The 17010-nt window shown below is 45.5% G+C and overlaps 2 protein-coding genes across 5 annotated transcripts in view; one reads left to right on the top strand and one right to left on the bottom strand.

Moving 5' to 3' along the window:
* Positions 1-2514, top strand: part of cldng (claudin g) — a 6901-nt gene extending 4387 nt beyond the window's left edge. Inside the window, exon 3 of the mRNA XM_048234949.1 lies at positions 1787-2514. Within this exon, the coding sequence (XP_048090906.1) occupies positions 1787-2305 (519 nt within the window). The 3' untranslated portion in view covers positions 2306-2514. The remainder of the gene's footprint in view (positions 1-1786) is intronic.
* A 7371-nt stretch (positions 2515-9885) lies between these two features.
* htr1fb (5-hydroxytryptamine (serotonin) receptor 1Fb) lies at positions 9886-16763 on the bottom strand. 4 transcript variants are annotated; one of them, XM_048234945.1, is made up of 3 exons: positions 16649-16763; positions 16422-16568; positions 9886-11843 (listed from the first exon to the last, which is right to left on the bottom strand). In XM_048234945.1, exons 2-3 carry the CDS (start codon positions 16470-16472, stop codon positions 10698-10700), a joined length of 1197 nt encoding a protein of 398 aa, XP_048090902.1. In that variant the 5' UTR covers positions 16473-16568; positions 16649-16763; the 3' UTR covers positions 9886-10697. The 4 variants fall into 4 exon arrangements, with proteins under 4 accessions (XP_048090902.1, XP_048090905.1, XP_048090904.1 ...); XM_048234948.1 differs by having other exon boundaries at positions 16530-16571; XM_048234947.1 differs by having other exon boundaries at positions 16452-16571.
* Between the last annotated feature and the right edge of the window lie 247 nt (positions 16764-17010).

The raw sequence follows: 17010 nt of genomic DNA on the forward strand, positions 1-17010 counted from the left end.
CTACACGGTAAACCAAAGTTAAATTAACTTTTTTAGGGCTGGATAAAGTTGACCAAATGGATATAGGCTGTTAGGCATGAATAAGGCTACTTTTTTGCTCAAACCCCTTCCAACGTGGGGACGGATGTTGACATTTTGCGTGAGAAACCCGGGAAATCTCCCCTTATTTTCGTTGTTCAATGTTGACAGAGCTATGGAACGAAAGAGAACGTTATATGGCGACAGAAATCAACAATCAAACAAGCCACTTTGATTTTTTTGCTGTTTTCATTAATACAAAAGATGGGTGACCCCCCCCCCCCCCCTCTAGACAAAAAAAAGTTAGGTGACCCTCCCTCAACAAAGAATAAAAGACATGACCTCCCCTATTTTCCTCCGGTGGCCCCGTTTATAAATAACGAACGGTCCCTTAATGTGGTTAATTGTAAGTATAAGTATATTTGAATCTCTGCATTTATCCCAATCCGTGAATTAGTGAAACACTCAGCACACAGTGAGGTGAAGCACACACTAATCCCGGCGCAGTGAGCTGCACTCAATACAACAGCAGCGCTTGGGTAGCAATGAGGGGTCGGGGTTCGAATCGGCAACCCTCCGGTTACAAGTCCGAAGCGCTAACCAGTATAGCCTAGGCCACGGCTGCCGAATTGAAAGCTCTGTCGGTCAAATTCGATATCAAAATGTTTTACTTTGGCCTTTTATGGAGTATGTATTGGCAGACAGCCCTGGTAACTTACCGTTGTCGTTGACACACCTGCTCGCTTGACTGCCACTGCAAAGTAGCCTGTGCATTGGCATTCTCCATGCGTGTAGCCTGCGTGTCAGATAACCCTGACGTTTCTTGTATTGTCGTGCTGGCTGTCGGAATGATCAGCAGTGCAAATAAGTTCGCTAAAATATTGGTGGGGACAATTTTGTCATCTTAAAATTTTGATTAGGACTAGTCCTTAGCGTTCCACCCTAAATCTACGCCCATGCTCACGGCACACTAGTGTGCCCGGGCACAGTGGTTGAAAAACACGGTCATAGGCTACTGATTTTTTATTTGAATTTTTTTGTTTTTTTTCTTTATTAGAATAGGCCTATAGATATTAAGATAAATTATTATGCAAGTACTTTTAATACTTAAAGTACATTTAAAAGCAGGTACTTTTTACTTTTACTTAAGTAGGGTTGGCATTGTGGTACTTTTACTTTTACTAAAGTAAATATTTCTCTGCTTATTTACTTAAGTACTGAGTTTCAGTACTTCCTCCACCACTGCCTGTAGCTGTCTGTCTGTCTGCTTCTACTACTACTACTACTACTACTACCCCACATCTGTCTGTGCTTCTGCTACAAATACCCTAATACCCTACCATCTTTATTTAGCCTGTTTGTTTTCTCCATATGTAATCATGCTGTGTTCCCCAAGTGGTAGGCCAGGTCTCAGCTGCTACAATTATTTTTTTTTTTTTGTTTGTTTGCCCCCCCGCTCAAATCGTATCAAACTCCGCCTATGCTGTCTGTCTGTCTGCTTGTACCACTACTACCCTACAGCTGTCTGTCTGTTTGTAACACCACTACCCAACAGCTGTGTCTGTCTGTCTGCTTCTGGGGCTACTACCCTACAGTAAAGCTGTCTGTGTTTCTGCTACTAATACCCTACAGTAAAACTGTCTCTCTGCCTCTACTACTGTATGTGTGTGCTGGCTTTGTGTCTGTCTGTGTGTGTGTGTGTGAGCTGTTCTGTGTGACTGTGTGTGAGCCTGTGCTGGTGTGTAACCCTGCGTTGTCTGGCTGGCAGATCATGTGGGAGGGCCTGTGGATGAGCTGCGTGGTCCAGAGCACGGGTCAGATGCAGTGCAAAGTCTATGACTCCATGCTGGCGCTGCCTCAGGAGCTGCAGGCGTCGCGCGCCATCCTGGTCATCGGCCTACTGCTGTCCGCCATCGCTTTGCTGGCCAGCCTCGTCGGGGGGCGGTGCACCACCTGCCTGGCCGAGGGCTCCGGCAAGGCGCGGGTCGCCACGGCAGCCGGAGTGCTGCTTGTGATTGGCGGGCTGCTGTGTTTGATCCCGCCCAGCTGGTCGGCGCACCGGGTGATCAGTGACTTCTACAGCCCCCTGGTGGTGCAGGCGCAAAAGCGTGAGCTGGGCGCCGCGCTCTTCCTCTGCTGGGGCGCAGCGGCACTGCTGCTCATCGGGGGCGGCCTGGTCTGCGCCTCCTGCCCACACAGGTACGGGGCTACGCAGGTGAGGGGACGCCGCTACAAATCCAACTCTGAACAGTCCTCTGCCCAAATCGAACGCATGGCCTATGTCTGAGACACACACTGACAGAGATACTTCTCTTTAAATACAACATGTCTTATGTAGAGTGAACTGGTGCTCTCTTTACATGTAATAAGTGAACTGTCATCGTCTTTGATAAAATGATATGTTTATTTAGAGAGAACTGGCATTCTCTTTTAATGTAATATGTTCACGTTGATGTTCATGTATTTTTTTTTTTTTTTTTTTTTTTTATTCTATTTGTTTGTTTTATCTTTATGTGAATTTGTGTGACCTGAATAAAACACCTTTTTTTAAAAAGTGAAACATCTGTGGTGCTTAAAGCAACACTAAAAAAAATTGTTTTCAGGGTCCCTCTACTGTTGAGAAGTGTAATAATAAACTAACTAAATGTGTGTCTTGCAGTAACACAACTCATAGATACAATATAGAGGGAATGCACCAACAACAGTCTGTAGAAAGACATCTCCGAATTCCTGTAGCATTACAGCTGTTTTCCATTTTGATTTTGGGGTGCGGCAGAAGTGCCGTTCGCCCTATGAAGAGTTTGTGCCATCACAATGGGCCTTTAAATCCGTGCGCATGAGTAGTTGTTGTTGTTATGACCGCCGCGCAACGAAGCGGCGGTCCTATAGGTTTAGTCAGATTTTTTTTTTTTTTTCCGCGATGCTCAAATTTCCGTCAATGATTCCCGGGACACTGAAAGACCGTGGTGAAACTTGGTGGGCATGTAACCCCACATGGATAGCATGGAACCATCGTTTTTCGTTTTGATCTGTGGACCCACCGAAAGGAGGGTAGGGCAGACGCAGTTTTCTGTGAATCTCGAAAACCGTAGGGTTTAGGAGGACCATTTTTTTTTTTTTTTTGTATGTTGATCTCAAGGGGCCATGCCAACCCATTCCATAACCACTCATTTCATGTATAGCGCCACCTAGTTAAACACAAAAGTAAAAATGAGGTGTAATTGAAGGTATCTGTGACCTAACATAGTCAAAACTGCACGAAATTGGAAGTGTAGGATCATTATGACACCCTCTGTATGCACGCCAAGTTTTGTGGAGTTCCATTCATGGGGGGCCACACAATAAATTAATTTATGTTACTATACACCAACTGGCCTGTAGGTGGCCGGAGACAGTTTTCTGTGAATATCTCGAGAACCGTAGGGCCTAGGAGGTCCACCTTTTTTATGTATGTTGGGGGGCCTTACAATAAAATAATTTATGTGCCCCCCCGCTGGACTGGACCCCCCGAAAGGAGGGTAGGCAGACACAGTTCTCTGTGAATATCTTGAGAACTGTAGGGCCTAGGATGACAATTTTTTTCCGTATGTTTGCCTCCAGGGGTCATGTTAACCCATTCCATGTGTACACGTGCATAAACAGATACACACGCACACACATACATTTACAGTAATCATACGTATGACACATACTCACACAGTAGACATATGTACGCATGCACGCACATACACCCACACACACACACACCCACACACATAAACATAAACTTGTACACGCACACATGCACACAATTTGAAAATTTTCATTTCGTCCACACACCCCCCCCCCACCACAACCCCCCCGTGCTGGGCCCCCCGAACCGCAAAAAAAAACAGTTTTTCCTAAATAACTAACTGAACCGAGGCACTGAGGATGAAGAATCTTTTATGGTATGTTGGTCTCAAGGGCCCACATCAACCTGGCTCATAATCACTCATTTGTGATTTGCACCCCCACCCCCCCGGTAAAAAATGAAAATGCAATATTATTCTGCTTTAATCGCCCCTATCTTCAGTTAAGATGTTCAGAACTGCACCAAATTTTATGTGTATGATTGACCTGGCATTCTCTGGGGGTATGCCAAGTTTCGTAGAATTTCATCCATGGGGAGGTCTAAAAAAATTAGGTTATGTGTACATTTAGTGACTGTACACTCATTGTCCTGTAAATGGCGGTGCACACATATACACATGCACACACACAGGCACCCACATACTATCGGTATTAGAACGGCCGATACATAATTACAAATTCAGTAGGATTAAAAGAAAGCCAAAATAAATATTCATCATCATCATCATGGCTGCATTTTCAGTATTGGCGATAAGTAGTCGTTTGTCCACTAGATGGCGCATCTTTGCAGTGAGAAGTAATTTTGTTGGAAGTTAAAAGTGGGTTGGAAAAACAATGGACGCTTCCTACAAGGACTGTAATTTACCGCAGCGAACATCTAATAAGGATAGGACGATGTTCACATGAAGTGTAATTCCCATTTCTTCTTGAAGCAGAAATAAATCTGAGGATGTTTACCGGACATGCTTGGTTTTTACTGCAGGTACGTTAATCTTGTAATATCAATAAGGACCTAGGTAATGTTACAGTTAGCTTTGGTTGAGTGATGGAGGCCCATTTGATTGATTGCATTTGTAGAAAACTATAAATGCGGTTATACCAAGCAAATTGATAGCAGCACTGTTTGTATCTTTCGACTGTCATTTATTGCACGTGCTACAAAATCATTCTGTGCAAAGCAAGATTTACCAACGTTACACCGGTCTGATACAGTTTTGCCTATACATGCGTGAGACTGAGACGTTTATTTTGTTTTAAGTGCGTGCAGGGTGTGAGAGGGGAATCGATGTGCTTTGATTCCAGCTTGGTAGTTGTAGTCTGTGAAATTAAAAAGCACGTGTGTGTGAAGTATCCAAACAATGACACCTTCATTTCATTATGGCTGCTTTAGCAACACACCTTGCTACTGTGTAGTGGGTCCAATTTAGAAGTGGCTACTTCATTCGCGCTTTCCTTGACTCATGGAGCTGCGTGAATGTTATTACAACTTTTCGCCACGATATGGCAGTTTAAGTCCGCTTGATACTGTAAGGCGTAAGCCATTGGTTTCAAAGGAGATTTTATTTGTGTCGCCAGCATAGCCTATTGACAATTTATGTTGTAAATAGGCCTACCTTATAATCCTACCTGTAGCTTATTGAAGCTAACAGCTTTCTATTAGGATCTAGTTTGTTAGTTACCGTTTTGTCATAACTCCCTGATGCTTTTTTGCATTTAGAATAGCCAGAGCGTGTATATCTCAATCGGAAAATTAAACAATATCGGGTGCCTATGGACTAGGCTGGGTGAACCCAGCCTGATCTGCCCGCTATTTATTTTTTGATTTCTTAAAAGATTGAGCTTGGTCTGATGAAAGCCAGACTAGCCATGGACCTCAGTTACACAATGCAAGGGAACATGAATCAGCCTATATTTGCACGAACAATAACGGACAAAAGCTCTTCAACTTTGGCCCGTTAAAATGTGTAGAACAGTCTAGCGACGCATTTCATCAAGGCCCATTTGGACATGTCAGTTATTTGCATCACTGGTTAGATGTAAAACAGCATTTCGTTTCAGACTACTGTTACTTTATTTGTGCATTAACAATAACGTTTCAGACTACTGTTACTTAATTTGTGCATTGACAATAAAGTATTACATGAACTAAAGATGACTAAAATCTTATGTAGAAGAAGAAACATTTACAAAAAATCCATCCATCCAAAAATGACCTTTGTTTTTGATAGCTGTTGAAAACGGCATGGAACTGACAGAGATGTTTTTGTTTATAAATAAATAAATAACATTATGCTGATACCTTTTGCTTTTCCCAAATACAATGTAGCGTATACAGGTGTAAGTGACCTTTCATCAATCCAGTTGCAATGGATGAACTGTGATGAACTGCCCTACTTGTGATTGTTTAGAGATTTTAAAGGTTTTATAACAATGCTACATCTTCTTTGGCTATTCTACAATCTATTCACCTTTTCAGCACCAGTAGGCTACTTTCTGTGCAGCCGCACACACACACTCAGGCATGCCAAACAAGCATACACAAAAGTTTCAAGAGTGGGGGATGGAGTAAAATATGGAGACAAATTTTCGCAGAATGGATGTACAGGACTGAGCGGCGGTCATATTTTGTCTAGTTGTTGTTGTTGTTGTTGAAGATGGTGATGTCAGCCTACAGAGGGCGATGTTGCTCTAAACAGTCTACTGAACACAGGACTTGATCAACAGATAATGATCAAACACCATTTCTGAGATCTACTGAACTCCACAGCCTCAAGGGGATTCACATTGTACACAGCATTCACTGCGCTCGCTGCTAGGTGGCTCTTGGTTGAGGTAATGTCCCAAAATGTTTTGTTGTGGTTGCCGCCGGGCTCAGCGCAAAAGAACATGGTTCAACTTTGACCACGGCACACTCGAGAGCGGCTAAGAGGCAAAATGGCGCTTGCGCAGTTTCATAGTGCAGCTCTGCTGCTTGCGTGTACAATGTGAACCCCCCTTGAAGCTGCATAAGTTTCATCAGTTGAGGGTGAGAAGCAGCAAACCCTGACAGAAACGCTCAGCCTGAATACAATATAATGAACAAAACTAGTTTAGCCAGAAGAAACTTATTAACTCACTTTACACCCTTGTAAGGTGTTTTCTGTGAAAGAACATAAATTACTTATTTTCAATGACTGCACACATTACACCCCCCCACCACCACACATAACTACTACTGGACCCAAGTGTAATAATAGTAGGTGCTATACCTTAACTGTGTCCTCCTAACTGGGCCTGCTTTCTGTGTCTGTATGTGTGTGTGTCTGAATGAAGGTGTCTGTGTGGGAATGTTGCCTTTCTACACCTGCTATTCCCACACCAAGTTCCAAAATTGTTACATTTCAAGCTCTTGCACCTGTTCTGATTAAGTTCTAAGAAATAAGCATCAATAATGATCAAAACTCTTTTTTTTTCTATTTTTTACCTTATTTATACTTGCATTTCCTCATTTTCTCACAAAAAAACAATAATCATTCATATGATCAAAAATGTCATCTCACAGGAGGCAAATGTGAACCATAAATTATGATGTCTATATCATTGGTAATTGAGCTAAAGTAAACTTCTGATAAGTATGTTTACATAAATTGTTATGGTTGTATTGATTTAAAAGCCTAATAAAGTGGTTAGTCCACCAGACCCGGGAACATTGGCTGAGTAAAAAAAATATGAACCTTACAAGGGTTAAATCAACAATATATGAATCATTTTGGCCTTAACTGTTCATTTGTATCACTTTGGATCTCCTGCACAGATGGTGCTAATGATATTTGCAAAATCTTCACAGTGCATAGGCCACGTTCACGTGTTTGCAGAGGCTTACTGCTATACTAGAAATGAAGGCCTGTTTAATACACATCTGCTCCAAATAAAGGCCTGTGTCTGCTGCAGCTGAAGTAAACATTGGCCCTGGCCAACCTTTCAGGAAATACGACGTCAGTAAACAGCCTTGTCTCTTCTGATGAAATAAAATGTTTATGCTGAGAAAGGTGTCATTATTTTATTTCTATGCATGTCAGGGGTGCATGCTGAAGGTCCTGCTGTCATCCAGCAGGGTGTGGTGTTGCTTTGAAGTGTCTCCTCGATGCAGAACTTGATCTGCAAATTAATGTGTTAAGACAGAGATGAAGCTCTCACTGAAGCATTATTTATTGGCACCATTTGAACACTTCATCAATAGCAGACCACAACATGACCATAATGTACAGGGGGTAGAGGGAGAAAGGTTTCCATCTTTTTGTGTGTGTGTGTGTTTGTGCATGTGCATGTAGACAGGCCTGAAATGGCTCTTTTTATGTTTATCCACTGTACATAATACACATAGCACAAACATAACTGATAAAATGCACGAAACCCTCCTCATATAAGCAGCACAATAATAACTGGCAATAATAATCTCTGACAGTAAGAGAACATGAATTCACCCTGCAAGGCTCTCATCTAACTGCCCTCTGCCCTTCCCACACCCATGAGTCTACACACATGACCAATGGCACAGCCTACACACAGCTAAACCACCACCAGTTTTGAAAGAAATCTAAAGAAATCTAATCAGTATGTACACAAACATGTTTCCTCTATAGATATTCACTCTAAAGTGAGTCCCTCTCTATGTGTACTCTTTCTAAAGTCATCCACATTGGTCATCGGTCATTCACATCAAGCCCTGATTGGTTTTACTGATAGATAGTAGTAGTAGTAGTAGTAGGCCTTTATTGTCACATAGTCACAAAGTAACCAGCGAAATGAACCATCAACCTGTCCATACAAACATACATATAATATGACAAGGGGGGTAGACAGGACAGGGAGACAGGGTGTTTAGGAAGAATACAGCACAACATGAGGAGAGGGGAGGAGAAAAAAAAGGCAACCCCCAGACTATGCTCCTGTGGGGAGTACAGTGGGCAACCCCAGACTATGCTCCTATGGGGAGTACAGTGGGCAACCCCCAGACTATGCTCCTGTGGGGAGTACAGTGTGGGAACAGGAAAAAAACACCTCAGCAACATTAGCACATACACTTTACACAACATGAGAGACACACGGCTTGCAACAAGGGGGAGGGAGTGGGGGTGGAGGGGATACCAGTGCAGGCAGGCAGCCATCCGGTCCTGCAGCCATTTCGGCGCTGGTCACAGACCCGCTTGACAGACTGGGGGGTACAAGCGGCGAAGGCGTGGGATGGGGGTATGGGGGTGAATGCATGTCTGTATATATGTTAGATGTATGTGTAGGCCTGGTGAAGCGCTCCGCCTGGTGCCCAAAGTCTTAGTGCCTCAGTCCGCAGGATTGTCAAAGCGATAACACAGCAAGTTGCTATGGAGACAGCCTTGGTCATGTCCCAGTCAGAGTCCACAATCAGCAGGTGTCTGTGGGGGGTGGGGAAAGGGATGCAAGAGCGTCTCGCTGCAGTGCTCTTCCGGGGGAGTTGTTTTCCAGCAGCGGCCTTGGCCGAGGCCAGTGCTGGTTAAGGGGCGCCAGAAGCAGATAAGATTGTAGGTGTTTGGTCTTGGGGCGGGTAGACGCATTCCAATTTGCACATCTACCCTCTTAGTCCATTTCTGGTCCAATTGCCTTTGTAAAGCAGTGAGTTTCTCCATGATGTTAACCAACTTAGTATCCAACCTAGCATCCATCTGATCCATCCTGGTATCCATCAAATGCTTGATAGTCCCAGTCTGGGTGACGACGGCTCTGCCCACTGCTTCAATCATAACGGGCAGCCTTACGGGGCTTTGAACAGCTGTCACCGTTTTTACATTTCCTCGATAAACCAGGGCAATGCCTAATCCAATCAGCATAAGACCTGTTATCATGGTTCCGAATAGGTAGATATCTTCAATGTCCTCCACAGAAAGAGCCGCCAGGCACACGACCCGCCACTTCTCCCACGCGTCCATCGAGTAGCCAGCTGCGAACGTTCCGGCAGGGCAGTCGGGTTCCCCTGAACCCAAGCTTCTCGTCGAGAAGATGGTGTCAATTGCGTTGAGAGACCAGTTGATCAAATCCATGATTTTTTAGTTTGGAGAACAGTGCAGAGAGAGTCTCTCAAAGTATAAGACAGTAGACTACACGAGACAAAGAAGCACAGCAGGGAAGATAAGGGGAGGGGAGGGAGAGAAAAATGCGACCGCCTTCGTTGAGAGCAAATGAGAGAATCATTGACTATCTATCTATCTTGATAGATAGATAGATAGATAGATAGATAGATAGATGATAGATAGATAGATGAATATATAGATAGATACTTTATTTATCCCCAGGGGAAATTCAAGCATTGATTGTGTCCATAGAAACAAAACAACTCTGATTTCACATAAATGCTACCATTTTGAGGCGTCCATAGAAACGAGACGATGCTGACTTCACATAAATACTGCCATTTAGAGGCGTCCATAGAAACGAGACGATGCTGACTTCACATAAATGCTGCAGTTCTGAGGCGTCCATAGAAACGAGACGATGCTGACTTCACATTAATGCTGCAGTTCTGACGTATCCATGGAAACGAGACGATGCTGGCTTCACATAAACGCTGCAGTTCTGAGATGTCCATGGAAACAAGACGATGCTGGCTTCACATTAATGCTGCAGTTCTGACATATCCATGAAAACGAGACAATGCTGGCTTCACATAAGTGCTGCAGTTCTGAGATGTCCATGAAAACAAGACGATGCTGGCTTCACATTAATGCTGCAGTTCTGACGTATCCATGGAAACGAGACGATGCTGGCTTCACATAAGCGCTGCAGTTCTGAGATGTCCATGGAAACAAGACGATGCTGGCTTCACATTAATGCTGCAGTTCTGACGTATCCATGGAAACGAGACGATGCTGGCTTCACATAAGCGCTGCAGTTCTGAGATGTCCATGGAAACAAGACGATGCTGGCTTCACATAAACGCTGCAGTTCTGAAGTGTCGATAGAACGTCCATAGAGCGACAGAGAACTTCACAGAGATGGCACCCGATGACCAGTCTGCAACAAGGAGACAGCGCCTGAGCCCACAGCTCACCTGCAGCTCACCTGTGGTGTGTGCAGCGGACGGCCAGCAGCCTCTTGAAGGCCTTCTTGAAGTCCTGGTTGAAGATGGTGTAGATGAGCGGGTTCATGAGCGAGTTCAGGTAGCCCAGCCAGGTGAGGCCATCCGCCAGTGCCGCAGGCGTGTGGCACGATGGGCAGCTGTTGACGATCACCTCCTTCAGGAAGAAGGGCAGCCAGCACACCACGAAGGCGCCCAGGATGAGCCCCAGCGTGAGGGCGGCCCTGCGCTCACGGGCGACCCCTGGGGGTCGGCAGGGGGTACGCAGTGGAGGAGCGCGCCATGGACCGGCCATGCAGGCACGCTCACCCTCATTGGACGGCTCGGAGAAGGAGCGCTCGGTCGGGCTGAGGGTGACGGGACTGAGCGCGCCCGACCCGGACCCCTCCCCCGGCAGAACAGCGCTGCTCACGGTCAGACACGGCCGGCGGCTGCCGCGGCGGTCCTGCAGGGTCTGGGCCGCCCGGTAGATCCGATAGTACAGGACCAGGATGAGGAACAGCGGCACGTAGAAAGCGCCGAACGTGGAGTAGACGGTGAAGGCCACGTGGTCGTGCTCGATGACGCACTGCGTGGGCCCGTCCTCGTCCAGCGTGTCTGCGGTGTCCTGCCTCCTCCACACCAGCGGGGGCAGCGACACCAGCACGCTGAGCAGCCAGACGGCGGCGACGGTGAGCAGGGCGTGGCGCGCCGTGCGCTTCTGCGCGTACGCCACGGCGTCGGTGATGGCGCGGTAGCGGTCGAGCGCGATGGCGGCCAGGTGCAGGATGGAGCAGGTGCAGCAGACGACGTCCATGCCCAGCCACAGGTTGCACAGCGCCGCGCCCAGATGCCAGCGCCCGTCTGCGGTCAGAGACACGATGCTGACTGGCATCACCAGCACTGACACCAGCAGGTCGGTCAGCGCCAGCGAGCAGATCAGGAAATTGGCAGGACTGCGCAGCTTCCGTGTGGCCAGGATGGACGTGATGACCAGCGCATTGACCCCCGCCGCTGCCACAGCCAACACAGACAGCGCCACAGCCAGTAGCACCTTACTAAGGTCAAAGGTCGTCTGGGGGTCAGAGGAGCGGAGCTGCTCTGGGGAGCTGAGGGCTGGATCCATCAGAAGGGGAGGCCTACTCACCTGTCCAGATAGAGAACGAGGGAGGAGTGGAGAGAGAGAAAGAGAGATAGAGGATGGGGGAGAGAGAAAGAGGCAGAAGGAGAAGAAAGAGTTTAAGTTTGAGTTTTGAGTGTGTATGAGTGTGTGTGTGTGTGTGTGTGGTGTATGAGTGTGTGTGTGTGTGTGTGTGTGTGTGTGTGTGTGGTGTATGAGTGTGTGTGTGTGTGTGTGGTGTATGAGTGTGTGTGTGTGTGTGTGTGGTGTATGAGTGGGTGTGTGTGGATGGTGTGTGAGTGTTTGTGGGTGGGTGTGTGTGAGTGTGGATTGTGTGTGAGGTGTATGAGTGTATGAGTGTGTGTGTGTGTGTGTGTGTGTGGTGTGAGTGTGTGTGTGTGTGTGTGTGTGTGTGTGTGTGTGTGTGGTGTGTGAGTGTGTGTGGGTGTGTGTGTGTGGATGATGTGTGAGTGTGTGGGGTGGATGTACTCTGTATGTATGTTCTCATTGTGCCAGTGTATTGTTATTTTTGCAACACAATCAAAACAGTCATGTTAATAAAACAACCAACAAAGAAAGAGAAAGGGAGAGAGAGAAAGACAGGGAAAGAGAGAGGGGTGGGAGAGAAAGAAGACAGGGAAAGAGGGGGAGAAGAGAGAGAGAGAGACAGAGAGAAAAATGACAACAGCCGAGTCATGTCAAGTCAAGTCAACTTTATTTACAGTATGTAGCACATTTCATGTGACAAGCACAGACCCAATGTGACAAGCACAGACCCAAGTCAGTGTGTTTGTCTCTTGTAGGCCATAGAGTCGGGAGTGTGTTTGTCTCTTGTAGGCCATAGAGTCGGGAGTGTGTTTGTCTCTTGCAGGCCATAGAGTCGGGAGTGTGTTTGTCTCTTGCAGGCCATAGAGTCGGGAGTGTGTTTGTCTCTTGCAGGCCATAGAGTCGGGACTTATTATGACCTTGGCAGCACTTGGCTTGGTGATTGATTGGGAGTTAAACGCTCCAGGATCCAGTTCCTGAGAGTAGGCTTTTGGTGTGGGGACTGCTGACTGTCTTGCTGCCTGGGATTTTGTCTCATCTTTTGGTTTGGACTTTGTGTCATGTCTATGTAGTGTTTTGTTATGGTTTATCTTCATGTAATAAATCCCACTGGTTGTGTACATTTTAAAAGGAGTTATTGTTACTTATTAGGATTTGGGGTCAGTGGTGGGTTTTTGTTCACCCCTAAAGGGCCACATAAAGGTGGGGTGTAACAGTGTGTATATGTGTGTGTGTGTGTGTGTGTGTGTGTGTGTGTGTGTGTGTCAGCAGGGAAACATGCGTCAATACTGAGGGAGAAGAGCGCATTTGATTCACTGGTGGTTCTCTCTATATCACATCATCAGCGGCCACACACACACACACACACTTACACACACCCACACACTAACAGCACCAGATGCCAAAACACATTGCATAACAGCCAGCGGCAACAGGTGCAACTGCCAAATATCTCTCCTTATGCATCTTTATTTATTTTGAATTGTGGACACAAATACAGTCAAATGGTCAGCACACACACACACACACACACTCACATCCCTATGCTGTATAGAGCATTCACACACATCACATCCAAAGTTCTGTTACACACTGACTTTGAGTGTGTGTGTGTGTATGTGCACAGTCACATCCTGAGTTCTGGTGTACCTGTCATGCAGAATATTTTGGAACGCACTAATGCACTTGGCAGTGAATTTATGACTAATCTCCCTCATGCGAAATGAAACTCAAACCCAGTCAGTCAGCAGTCAGCCAGTTACCTCCACGTCACAGACCACGCACTCCTCACCACACCAAGATGTGTGCCGTCGCAAGTAACAGAGGATTAGGGTTTACTAATCTGTGTTAGCTTGGCTGGTGAGGTTGTGTAACATACCTACGCATGATGACTCATAGCAGGGGATGGGGGGACACAAAGATGGAGATAGAGTGAGAGATGGAGGGAGAGTTGGGGAGAGAGAGATGGGGGGGATAGAGAGAGAGAGGGCTAGGTTTGGATTTAGTTGAACTCCACTGTCGCAGCAAAGAGGACAACTAAAATAATTTTTCTGGAGTGTGTGAATGTGTGAGAGACCTCAGACATTAAGTGTGTGTGTGTGTTTGTGCGTACATCTGCTGTGAGAGAGCTCAGCCAGAAAGTGTTTGTGTGTTGTTACAAATATGCCAAGTCTACCCCGACAAAAAACACGAAAACTGCCAAGACGCCATCTCTGACAGACCAAAACAAACAAAAGGGTTACAAAGCTAGCTCACTTACCTGCTACGTTGTCTAGGGATTCTAAAGTAACTACCTGCTAGCTAGGACCTGGATTGTAACGTTAAATTTGCCCTGCAGTGTAGGTGCAAACGTGAAGTTGAAAGCTAGGTCAGTGTGTATGAACTGTGGGTGCGACTAATGAGAAGGCCAGGGCGTAACACCACCCGCCCGAAGAACGACCGGATAACCCAATCCTTACTCCCAGCGAGTGGCCAGCCCAAGCTCCAGGTCCTTCAAGTCAAAGTTTTTCTTACGGCGACGGTAGTCCACCAAAGGAAAATGTCCAAAGGAAAATCCTAAAAGGTCTGAGAGGTCATGGGCACGCTGCGTTGCAGACACAGAAACTCACATCCTGGGAAAACACGGCTTTTTTGCAATCAGTCACCTGCTTCCCATTTTCAAACCTTGGTGCGTCAACGCCCACTAATCAGCTGACGCTTCCACGGCCTTCTCATATCACTGTGTAGTTTCCCTGACTGCCCACTACGTAACAGTGTGTGTGTGTATGTGTGTGTGTGTGTGTGTGTGCTGTGAGATACGTCAAACATTAAATGTGTTTGTGTGTGTGTGTAAATCTGCTGTGAGAGAGCTCAGACAGTAAGTGTGTGTGTGTGTGTGTGTGCATGCTGTGAGAGACCTCAGCCATTAAGTGTGTGTGTAGCCCAGTCCACAATGGGTTAACTTTCTAGAAATAATGGGCCAATCAGAGTGTGACTAGAGTGGTCACCATGACAACCATCCAAAAGAAAACTTAGAAAAAAAGATCTAACTATACACAAGCTATATGCTGAAAAAAGACAAACAAATAAATCCTAATTAAAAGTTATGATATACGAAAAATCTGCTTTGTGCAGTGTAGATTACGGTGGCTCAGACAGGGTCTGCCCTGTGTAGTCTAGATTACGGTGGCTCAGACAGAATCTGCTCTGTGTAGTCTAGAGTATGGTGGCTCTTCACCCCATCAGTCATGGCAGTGAGTTTTACTAAACTACCTAAGAGCCATAAGACCCAGTAAACAGACACCACAAGCTGCCAAAGACCTGAGCCAGGGCAGCATTATGGGATGTCTACACAAATCTCTCTGTCAAGCACACTAACACTCACACATGCACAGCCATATATTGAGAGCTCCGTCATGAGCATTATGTGTATACAGTGAGAGTTCTATGGTCGCGTGCATATACAGTGAGAGTTCTATGGTTGAATGTGTATACAGAGTGAGTTCTATGGTTGCGTGCGTATACAGAGTGAGTTCTATGGTTGCGTGCGTATACAGAGTGAGTTCTATGGTTGCATGCGTATACAGAGTGAGTTCTATGGTTGCGTGCGTATACAGTGAAAGTTCTAGGGTCATATATCGTAACACCCCCAATTATCACCACTTTTGTTCAGAAATTCTAAAATAACAATGTTTTTTAACACTTCAGAATAACATTTGCTAAATAAACCTTACATTTTTCAGTAGCCATAGGTGTGTAGATTTGAACAAAATCTGGTTTGGTTCTTAACGGGAGCATTTACTGCCTGAAATATCCGATTTTGTTTACCACGCTCGGAGTTATAGTGCTGGCCTGATGGGTCGCCTATTTACGCCGTTTCAACGGCACATGAACGGTTAGGCCGAGAATTCTCATCATGTAATTAAAATTCCACTGGAGCTCCAAGCGGTTGTGTACACGCAGCCTTACAACACTGTTTACAGCTCTTCGAGTCACGGTAAAATGTCATTTTTGGTACATAGCTAATTTAGATACACTTATGGTGTGGGTGCTTGTGTTTCTTTAGGAGTCCGCCGTCTTGGTTTGTATAGAAATGGATAATAAGTGACACATACACGCAAGACGGTGGAAATACGGGACCGACGGTAATAGGGGGAGTTCCGATATGTGTACAGTAAGTTCTATGGTCATATGTGTATACAGTGAGAGTTCTATGGTCATACTGTATGTGCATACAGTGAGAGTTCTATGGCCGTGTGTGTGTATACTGTACGGTGAGAGTTATGGCCGTGTGCGTATACAGTGTGAGTTCTATGGTTGTGTGTGTGTAGCGTGAGTTCTATGGTCGTATAGTGTGAGTTCTATGGTCGTGCGTGTGTATAGTGTGAGTTCTATGGTTGCGTGCGTATACAGTGAGAGTTCTATGGTCATATGTGTATACAGTGAGAGTTATGGCCGTGTGCGTATACAGTGCGAGTTCTATGGTCGTATAGTGTGAGTTCTATGGTTGTGTGTGTGTATAGTGAGAGTTCTATGGTCGTGTGTGTGTGTATAGTGTGAGTTCTATGGTCGTGTGCATACAGTGAGAGTTCTATGGTTGCGTGCGTATACAGTGAGAGGTCTCCTCTTCATCAGGAGATGAGCTCTTCAGCCGTACGATTCTGTCTGCCAGGAAGCCTGGTATCACACCTGTCATGAGGAGCGTTTCCAGCAGCAGACCTTCATCAGCTTCTGATGCAATCAAGAGAGTGTCATTCAACATCATCCTTACATTATTGTCACCCTGACTGTCAGTTCACATGATTCACCTTTATATTTCTGTCATTCTAAAAGGTTGGTGAATATGATGCCATGTCTTGTCTGTGCAGGTCCCTCTCAGTGTCGATGCTGGCCATTCCGGTGCCCTAAGCCAGTTGATTTGTGGTGCCACTCCCAAAAAAAAAAAAAAAATCTTTGAATGAGATGAATCTTAAATTGTTAACTTAAAACATTTAAATGATGATAACTCAAACACCCAAAGTAAAATAAAAGGCCTATCATTTATAGACTGTGTTAGATATACTGTGTGTTTTTAAACATTAAATTATGAAGAAATGCTGTTTGAGTTATAATGGTGCATTGTCACTTTAAGATAGTTGAATCTTTGTGTTCTCATAAAGCCATTTTGCCA

The sequence above is a fragment of the Alosa alosa genome, chromosome 23, assembly GCF_017589495.1.
Source record: "Alosa alosa isolate M-15738 ecotype Scorff River chromosome 23, AALO_Geno_1.1, whole genome shotgun sequence".
In the NCBI taxonomy this organism is placed as follows: Eukaryota; Metazoa; Chordata; class Actinopteri; order Clupeiformes; family Clupeidae; genus Alosa; species Alosa alosa.